Source organism: Terrapene carolina, unplaced genomic scaffold, assembly GCF_002925995.2.
Source record: "Terrapene carolina triunguis isolate 2854851 unplaced genomic scaffold, T_m_triunguis-2.0 Scaffold30, whole genome shotgun sequence".
In the NCBI taxonomy this organism is placed as follows: domain Eukaryota; kingdom Metazoa; phylum Chordata; order Testudines; family Emydidae; genus Terrapene; species Terrapene triunguis.
Window position 1 is genome coordinate 9,275,349 of NW_020664381.1, and position 10,435 is coordinate 9,285,783.

At 42.5% G+C, this 10,435-nt stretch overlaps 1 protein-coding gene across 1 annotated transcript; it reads right to left on the reverse strand.

Moving 5' to 3' along the window:
- Window positions 1–655: 655 nt before the first annotated feature.
- LOC113406445 (superoxide dismutase [Cu-Zn]) lies at window positions 656–9,801 on the reverse strand. The gene is made up of 5 exons (XM_026651432.2): window positions 9,626–9,801; window positions 6,734–6,827; window positions 5,924–5,993; window positions 2,942–3,059; window positions 656–974 (listed from the first exon to the last, which is right to left on the reverse strand). The coding sequence occupies exons 1-5, from the start codon at window positions 9,698–9,700 to the stop codon at window positions 864–866; spliced, it is 468 nt and encodes a 155-aa protein (XP_026507217.1). The 5' UTR covers window positions 9,701–9,801; the 3' UTR covers window positions 656–863.
- Between the last annotated feature and the right edge of the window lie 634 nt (window positions 9,802–10,435).

Here is a 10,435-nt window from a genome sequence, read left to right on the forward strand (position 1 = left end):
AAATAAAGCCCTTCTTTGTGCTATGATAGTATTAGGTTTGTTTTACTTCCCTCCCATCCCAAGATGCTGTATAGCTACAGCTTGTAAAAGAAAAGATTCTGCTGAAATTACATATATAAAGGACAAGTTTTACCCTTAAGCAGTTAGAACTGAGCATGTTGTATGGCAGTTTTAATCATTTAGTATTGCTGCAAGTGAATAGTCAAAATGCTGTGCACAAGAAAGGTGTGCCCAGCATTTGATTCAATAATACCTTCTTTCAACAGCAGAGGCAGCAATTCTATAAAAAAAATTAGAATAGTAAGACAGTTTTGTTTTCAGATATTTCACTGAGATTTAGTGTTCTGGTCTTCCAGCCTGGACTAGAGAAGTGGATCCATATGGGGAACCCTGTTTACATGATCAATGATGCTAAGGGTTGAATGAAGGACTTCCAGTGCAGCTGTTACCCTGGTGTACAACTATGTCCCTCCATTATAGAAGGTTTTACTGGTAGTATTAGTGCTCACTCAGGCCTTAAGTAACTTCTGCACCTGTTGAGGGTTGAGGAACTGGAAGCCACTACATACATGCATGGTGATATTGACCCTATTCATCTTTAGGAGCATTTTAATCATACAGAGATGACTTTAGAACAGATTAACAGACAACTACATATATTTCCATCAAGATTTTAATTGCAGTACACATTGTACAAAATTAAGTCAATCTTTATACTGTTTTAGCCAATACATAGACTGAAAGTAGCAGTAAGATTAAAGAAAGCTTTTGCCAGAACAAGGCCAAAATATTGTTTTCAGTGAGATGTACATGGCTATATAGCCTACTTATTTCCACTTTAAGTGCTTCTAAGTAGTCAATATTTAGATCTTAGCTATTCCAATAACACCACAAGCCAGACGACTACCAGCATTGCCAGTTTTTAAACTCTCATCATTTCCTCCTTGACCCAAGTCATCTTCTTTCTCGTGGACCTAAAGAAAAAGCGGTGTTAATTCTTAATCCATTTAAAAGGGCAAGATATTAACATTTCAACCTTTAGCCATGCAACTTAAGTGGTAGTGGTTCCCTCTGAATTCTAGTTCATATCACCAAGGCAAGCTAAGTTTGTCATCTAGTTTTTATATATTAAGTGAGGAAAGATACTTCTACTTCCCTCATGTTGCTGGAAACAGTGTCTTAGAAGTTAAGCACTTCCAGATAAGAGTTTAGAGTGAGCAAGGTTCAAATAATTCTGTGCTGAATATTAAAGTGCACCTGACTGCTCGTAAGTACTCAGCATGAGTGTCAATAGTATTTCCTTAAGAACTGGAGGTTACTCTTATGGCCAAATCGAGACTTATTTGCAAGCTCAAGTTCCAATCAAGTTAAAATCCAAATTTAGAAAAAAAAAAAGTTAGGCTTAATATCTTGGCACCATTACCCAAAAAGGGAGTATTAAGCTATTTAAGATTTAAATTCATCCCTGCCACAGGGACCCAAGCCAACAGGAAGATTTCAATAGCCAGTAGTAGGTTAAAGTATTCATAGCCAGTGCCTGTGCTGTAAACCTAATGGATGGCACAAGTCATTTCTCTGCTTGGTCAAACACTAATGCAGGCCAATACAACAGTGGTGATTTTACAGTGCACTCACAATCCAGTGATGCAACAGCATCACACCAGTTACCTTGCACAGTATATCTCCTGAACAAGAACTTTGCGTTAAGTTATAGTAGTCTACAATAGAGATCCAAAGTGACTGAATACCCAACTAAAGTGTTATGCACTAATTAGGTTAGCAGTGTCAGCATTATGTCACTCTTTACATCCTGGTTGCTAGAGTGCCTCTTGTCAAATCCTTCACTGAATCAGGTTACCTGTACTCAAACCAGTTACCTGAAAACCATGCCTAAATACTAGAGGAAGCAACGCAGAGACAGTTTCCTCTAGCCAACTTTTTTTTTAGTATCTCACCTATTGAATGAGACTTGGCAGGAGAGAGTTGGAAAGAAGCAAAAATTAAGTGAAGGAGGAAGTGAGTGAGCTTCAGAATCTAGCCTGCCAGAAGCCATCTGCCAGCCAGGAAGACACCACTTGCAGAAATCAAGTAGTTGGAGTAGTCTGTGTGACAAGTGACACCAATTCATCATGAAATCCTTTAGGTGACATCAGAAATCAGGGAAGGACTACAAATATGTAGCTCAAGAGCTCCAACATGTTCAGCATCTTCCCACCTCTTCCTTTAAGGTGCATCAAGATTTTCCAATCCTTTGAAGTGCAAGTAGATTTTAACCTTCCACCTTGAAACTGGTATCTTCTCCCCTCACACACAAGCCTTCATTATGCAACTCATACATCAAGTTGGCCATGTCTCATTTTAAATGAGGCTTCAAGTTTTGGAACTACAGTTCATGCAAGAGAACTACTACACATGTTTTAAAGTCAATAATGCAGATCAGCTTAAAAGTTTGAGGCTGAAAAGTCATCCTTCAGCATGACTTGTACACAGCTATGGCTGCTGGTTATTAGCAGGTGTGTTCACACAAATTCTGCAAAGCTTCAGGTAACTTCATTAAACAAAAATACAATAACCTGCAGTCTGAAGTCATGACACTGTCCGTTTTTAGGGCACCACAGATTCATGCTGGCAAAAGCAGAATTGTTGCAGTAGTAATCTATAAAGAGATTCTGAAACCCCAAAAAGTTGTTTGAATTGAAGAATTAGTTAAGATATCCAGAAATGCTAGTGTTGACATTTAGCTTGTCCTTAGACACCTAATTTAGATTAATAGTGCTGTTCAGTTAATACTACAGGGTCCATTTACAAATGGTCACTGAATCAGCTTATTTGGTTCAGATTTTTCAGTCAAAGAATGATAGATTCTGTAATATGGGGCACTGTACCAAATGTCAGCGTCACAACAAGACTTTAGTACAGATACTAGTCAGCTGATACTTACCACCATGGTGCGTCCAATAACAGAAAACTGTCCCGTAAGAGAAATTAAAGAATCTTTAATTGACACTTCTGCCACACCGTCTTTATTAGCAATCACATTGCCAAGATCTCCAACATGCCTAGAATGCACAGAAATAGTTGTTTGAGTCTTGAGACATTAAGTATTAGTTTTTCCATGTAGTGACTGACATGGTGTTAGATTCCTGGTTTCTTGTTTAATACAAAAGTTGAGTTGTCATTTGTACCAGGTTTTGAACTGAAATAGTGAGTAAGGCATGTCACCTAACCCCATCTTCTCCAACTTAAGTCCTCACAATATTTAAAAGAATTAGATATTTAAGGATAAGGGAGATCTGCCAACATTTTGGCAGAGAAACTGTTCAGTTTGACTTCAAAACACTAGTTATGCTTTGTGGTCTCCAGAGCTCTGCCTGGGACTGAACATGCAGATGTTGAAACAAACAAACATGGCTTAACCAGGACAGATGGTAGTCCAGCCTACAAAAATCTTTGCAAAACACATCAAAACTCACCAGCTGGTAAAGTTGATCTGTCCCCATTTACTATACTAACATTTTCCACTTAAAAAGTTATTCATCTCAAGTAGGCAGAACTCTAAGCTGGCTTACATTTCTAGTGTCTGAGTCTTACTGACAAGGGCACAAGTAGACACTTTTAAAGCAGTACCACAATACTTGCTGTCAACAGCTATTTGAATCAAAGCAAGCTGCCAGCTGAGAGGAAAAAATTAGGTACCTCAATGATCTGGAATATAAAAATCAGTGACCATTTTTTCCTATTCTATTCTTATGAGAAGTGACCTTATCTGGCATTTTCCAGGGCTCTGGCCTACTGTGGAACATTCTCCCTAGCATGTGTTTCCCCATTATCTGATTCTCAATAATTAGGACATGCATCCATAAGCAGTGGGGGGGGGGGGGGAAGAAGAGAAGTGGAGGAGAGGAACAGGTTAGATTTGTTTTTGTTCTTTAAAGTCCAGGATTTTCCAGAGGAAAAAAAGGTGTGGAATACCCTTGGTGTACAATTTAAATTAGAAATGTACATAAGCTCACCATGTCCAAATATCAATTTGAGATTGTTAGTGTTTGGCTGTATTTTGCTTGTACTAGCATCATTGCCTGTACTATTTCTTTTCTGACATCTGTATTTTATGAATTGCAAAATAAACTATAGGCAAGACACTAAGACTTTGTGCTTGCTCTAGTTACCCAGGAATTTGAAAATCTAGAAGTCCATCTTGAGATATAAGTTGGAGACCGATGAATATCACTATTCTGACTAGTAATCAAAATACTAGACTAGACTAACAGCAACCAATACCAGAAGCTTTTAAAGAGAATGCTTAGGTCAATAGTCTCCCCCCCCCCCCAAATACTTTTTGCTAAATCCCCTGGAGTTTTAGTTGAGGCATACAATTTTCCTTTAGAATTGCTATGCTGTTTGTTGGGGGGGGGGGGGGGGGAAATTTTTACAAGGTTTTTAAATGGTCTAACTTGATATTGAAGGAATTTTTTTTTTTTTTTTTTTTTAAACAGTGAAGGCTCAGAAGTCTAATTTTCCAGACTCTGATTTTGTAACCTTTTCCAAAGATGCTTACAAAACTGACTACATAAGCAATAAAAGTTTATGCAGGCCACTACAGCCAACACCTAAATGCTGAAATTAATCACACCCACGTCTGCTAGAACTATGGCAGAAATTTTAAAGGGTTGGTAAAAGCTCTGCTCTAATGCAGAAGTGGAGTCAAATGAAAAATAGCTTGGCTAGTCTGACAATTATAGCCACACCATAAGCATGGCTAATTTTGCTAGAAGTTTATTTGGGACACTCCTAGAAGTTATGTTTAAACATTTGGAATGAGTGACCACATTTACTATAAACCCTAAATGAAGTATTTGATCAATAGGATTAACTGCACAAAAAAAGTGCACATTCAGTTCCTATACAATAAATATTTATTGAATTAGATGCTTACAACACCTGCTACAGTGCTGTAGTCAAGTCACTTTTGTGAATGTTTACACAAGCATAACTCCTTCACTTTTTTGGCCTCACTCCACTTGCCACCATTATAACAGATCTAGATGCAATTCTGTTCTCAACTCCACAGTGCCAGTTCTGATGAGAGGGTGGTCCTCTCAAGTACCAGACACACTGTCATTTGTCAATTATTCACAAGGGCATCATACAGGACAACACAATTGGGCCTCTGGAATTTCTAAGGAACAAAACCTGGCTCAACTTGGCAGTGTTAGGTACACAGAGCTATCAAGCCTCTACACTGATCCTTAACTTTTATAGCCCATAGCTAAACAGCAATTCCCACTTCACATATTGATGTGCTTTTCAGAATGGTATAGGAGTTCACTTAAGGCCTTTTCTAAACTAGAGATTGATATCAGCTAGTTCAAGTGCACCTTGTGGCTACACACAGTAATACTTAAATTGATTGACATGGGATATAGCCCTCAGCAAATTTGTACCAGTGCGAAACATCCATATAATTGTGTGGTCAACCCTGACAGCTGTCAAAGATCTCTATTCCTGTAGGTGAGCTCCCTTAGTCCCCACTATGCCACCTTCACCAGTATTCTCCCAGTACCGCTCTCCCCCAGACACTCCCATTCATGGTTCCCCACTCCCCTACTGTGCAGTTCCACTGCACATACAGCTCAAGACTGCAGTCTGCTCTACTCTCACAAACAGTTTCTCCCTCCTGTTTACTAGGGGCAGAGGGCATCTCCCAGATCCTATCACAGGCACTGTGGGGAGGTGGAGCCAGATATTGCAGTTCCGAATCGCCAATGGACTGCAGTGGCTGAAGACTGAGGAAGGCCAACGGCATAGGGTGAACTTTACATTAGTTTCAGGGGGACAGTTGGTGATGGAGCAACTGGTGTTAAGACCAGCTTATCTCTAGTAGAGATCCATAGAATGCAAGAAGTTAAATACTGATGCTCACCTCTCTTTATCCTGTGGTCCACCATGGTTTTTGCCATTAGGGTTGAAGTGAGCACCTGCACTGGTACATCCTGTAACAAGTTACAGTCTTCAGTAAAAAAGTTAATGCAGAACAGAGTAGTCTTTCTGATGCATAAATTTACCTATTTCCCCAGCAAGATGTCTTATACAAGTTTAATAAAACTCAGTAACCATTTCCTCTAAGAATGATATGACACTTTCCACTCAAATATGGTGGAATGACTATTGCCCTGAACACCCACTACAGTTTATTCACAAGAGATGCTTCGAGAACATCCAGAGTGCTTTATCCATGGTATCTCAAGAGTACTGTCAGGACAAGCTTCCTCAGATTGACCTTCATAGATATGGAAGGTTAAATCTCCAGTGAGTCAATCCTTGCTTCAGCCGAAAAGGATACTTTGAAAGTCTATCCACCCAGTTGTGGGCACAGACCAGTTAAACATTCAAATTTGAGCTAGCTGACCTCATGTTCCATTCCATTGCCTATTTGCTTTCAGATTTAAAACTACTGTGTTAGAATACTAGTAGCTCAGATGCCGTGGTCATATACCATCCGTTTCTTAAAGTGAGATACTGCTATCAACAACTAGCAGACAGACCATTTTATAATTGCTTTCCTTTTATTTCAGTACACAGAAACTGAATTTATACAGGAGTTTGATTCCAGTACAAGTATCACTACAGTAGTTTTATAGGCCCACTAGACATGATATTAAGGACAATCATGTCAAGTGCCATAAACTTATAGCTAAAGGTGTCAGAATGCAGTTTAACAAAAGAACCCTACCATTTGTGTTGTCTCCAAATTCATGGACATGGAAGCCATGTTTTCCTTCAGTCAAACCTGTAATCCTTCCTGAGAGCGTTACTGGTCCATTATCCTTCAATTGGAAAAAGAGTTATTTCTTTGTTAGTCTAGAACAACAAAGAGTTGGACTTTTAGAGTTTTAAGGCAGCATATAAAGCTGTAACTGAGGCTTGCTAATCAATGAAGAGAATACCTCTTGCAGTCCTATAGTTTGTACAGCACTTTGTAGTTGTGATCAACTGATGCAGTAGTTATGAACAACTGTCATGAAATATAGTCAGTCCATCCAGCAATACAGGTGCTAAGACTTATTGATTCAAGCCTCAAATGAAGATACAAAGCAGTCTTTTGACCTGACCACTTATATATAAAGTAGAATTGGTTTCTATATTATAATCCCACAGCACAATCACTGTTCAAGAAAGTTATCTTGTTGGCATCCATATTTTAAGACCCTTGTCAAGAGGTATTTGCCTTTCCAAGGAAGTGTATACACTTTACCTTATTTTCATGCTTTAAGGTGTTCTTTTAAACTCTGTAGTATAAATACAGTGATTTTCCTTTATATGTTTAGCCTGGAAGTAATTTTAATTAGCTTCAGTTTATTCTGGAAACTTATGTAAAGGCTATTGTAACCTCTGGATCATCATCATCTGTTTTCAGCCCTCTTAGATAAGCAGTTTAGTAATTTCTATCTGCAGAAGAATTTAGGCTCCTGCAGGTGCTACTTTTGATCATTACGATTGAAGACAAGAGTTTAAGCAGTATGCTGTCCAAGAAAGGTTTTCCATGGTACTGAATACTGCTTAACTGCTTTAAACCTGCACAACACTTTCAAAAAGATGAGCCTGGGAGTTTAAAATCATTACTTTGCTAGACACGAAAAATCATGGACTGAACAGACACACCAGATAAGCACCCCGCCCCCTTTTGTCCTATAACTGCACAGGCATTAACAGGCCACTCTATCTTGAATGGTCCCTTACAATAGGTGCTCACTATTTATGCTAATCAAGCCATTCCACCTTGCATTTTGCTAAAACAACAAGGAGTCTGGTGGCACCTTAAAGACTGGGTACCACCAGACTCCTTGTTGTTTTTGTAGATACAGACTAACACAGCTACCCCCTGATACTTGCATTTTGCTGTCACTCTTCCCAGACCTGCAGAAGAGCTGTGTGGCTCAAAAGTGTCTCTTACCAACTCCTGTTAGGCCAATGAAAGCTATTACCTCACCTGCCTTGTCTCTTTAGTTTAATATGTCAGTTATGAAACTACAGTTTGCATGCACTATTTTAAGTGGCCCTGTTTACCAGGAATCATTGTTACACACATTACTATTTGAGTAACATTTATGGATACATGCTCTCTTCAAGTAAGGAGCACTAGCACACAAAAGTCTTGCCAAGTACTGGTTGCGCGGAGGGGTGGCCAAGATGATCTCAGAGCAACACTGGCTCGGTGAGGTGGCATGGCTGCTCTTCTCCTCATTTACATCGGTGTCAACTGAAATAGCATCGTGCCAGCACAGATACAGGAGAGGGGGTGCCAGTGCCCAACTGCAGAGAACACTCAAAGCAAACTTGTTCCCAGTTTTCCATACTATTGCATAGTTCAGCCCATAAGACACTTCACATCCAGAGTGACTCTACGGCTTTGTCTATACTGTCACTTTCAGCACTAAAACTATAGTCATTCGGGGGTGTGAAAAAACACCCCCCACCCCAAGTGACATGTTTCAGTGCTGAAGAGCGCCAGTATAGACAGCTCCAGATGATAAACCTCCCCGAATGAGGGGTAGTAGCTTTTTTTTTTTTAAAACCAGAGCTCTCCCCCAATGATAAAGCGTGTCCTGCACTGCCCATGTCACAGCGCAGCCGTGCTGTAATGTGGGCAGTGTAGACATACACTAAATGGTCTACAACTGGTGTAATAACTAGTTAAGAAGACAGCCTTTCAGCAGGTTTAGTAACTCAAAGCTTAAGTTCAACTGCTGTTTTGTCACAAATATGGATGCAGACAAACTGAAGTGATTCAGTCAGTCCTACCAATAATGTCCCCTATGCACTGGTGGCTTTGCTAAGTCTCCCAGAATGCACAGAGCCTACAGCAACCTAGATTTATGCAAGTGCTACTGAGAACATGGGCAGAACTTGAAGCTAGTTAGTAGAGCCAACGTAGACACTGAAGCACTTGCACTTTAGCCAGTTCAGTCACAAACGGTTCAATTCTCTAGTGCGACTCTGTCCCCACTGATCCCAAGTGGCTAGAGAGACTGGCTCTTGAAAGCCATTTCAAGCAGTACCATGGTTCGCTAGGTAGGTAGACGTTCAGCAGCCTGACTCAAAGAGCTTCCATCGCTACGCCACAGGCAGCAGCAAGGCTTATCAGAGCCCGTTTTCAAATCCAAGGCTCTGAAGCCATTAAAGGAGCGGGAAGAGCTCGTACTTTGGAACCACCTTTCTACACCGCCGCTCGCAGCCCAGCCACACCGGGGAGCCGGCGCGTGTCGACTGACCGCGCACGTCTCTTTGTAGCCGCTGCTTTCGAGGGTGTCTGCCCAGCGGGCTGCGGTTACCCGAGGACGGGCAACGGCTGGTTGCGGGGCAGCGCCCCGCTCTCCCCCAGGACAGCGGCGGCACCGCTTGTTCTGGCTCCCCGCATCCACACACCCGAGTAACCCCGGCAGCCTCTTAAACCCGCAGCTCAGCCCCGGCCCCGCACAACCAGCGCGGCTCGCCCCCCCCCGCCCGCAGTGACTCAGCACTTCCCACCCGCCCCACAGAGCCCCGCGGCACCCCGCGCCCTTCCCCCTGGGGATTACGCAAGCCCGCCCCAGGCCGCGGACAACTCCCCTCCCTCGGGCCTGACCTGCTGCTCGAAGTTGATGACGCCCGTCACGGGGCTCTCTCCCTTCAGCACACACACGGCCTTCACCGGCGCCATGATCCCGCTGCTCAGTCGCGCGCCGCAACCTACCACGCACCAGACACAAGAGATAAGCACCACACCGACCGCTCACCAACGCCTGAGTCCCCTCCGTGACCCCTGCCGCGCCTCTTATAGCAGCCCCGCCGCCGCGTAGCCAATCACCACGCTCGCCTGCGCGGCTCTGCCCGCCTCGGGAGAGGCTCAACCAATCCAGGTGACCGAATCCGCCGCCCGAACCCACCAATCGGGAGCGGGAGCACTGTCGCCCTCCCCACTCTTAATCACTCTGCTCCTCTCATTACAGGTGAAGGGTGCAGGGAAGCCCTGGGGCCATGCAGAAGGAGCGGAAGAGGCCAATGTGGAGGCAGGGCTAACGGGGCATGTACCTCTGCGTAGTCCAGCCTCCATCAATGGCTAGATTCTCACTTACCTCAGTGTGTGTCCCTCAGTCCCTTCTGCCCTTGGGGAGGAGGCAGTTCTTTTTCTTAGCTACGTTTGGCTGGGTCCAAGGCTGTGATCCTACAAAGTTACAAATGGCTGGAACGTGTTGCACACAGCAAGCTGAGCTTTCTGAAGGGTCAGCAAAGAGAATGGCAGAGCCTCAGGGCTTGTTACATAAAAAAGGTTACAAGCTTGATTACAGGGTCTTTTATAAAAAAAATTACCTCATCACTACACTTGCATTCTTCCACCCCCTCAGCCTGTGGAGATAGGCCTAAATTGCAATTATCCCATTTAGATTAGGATAAA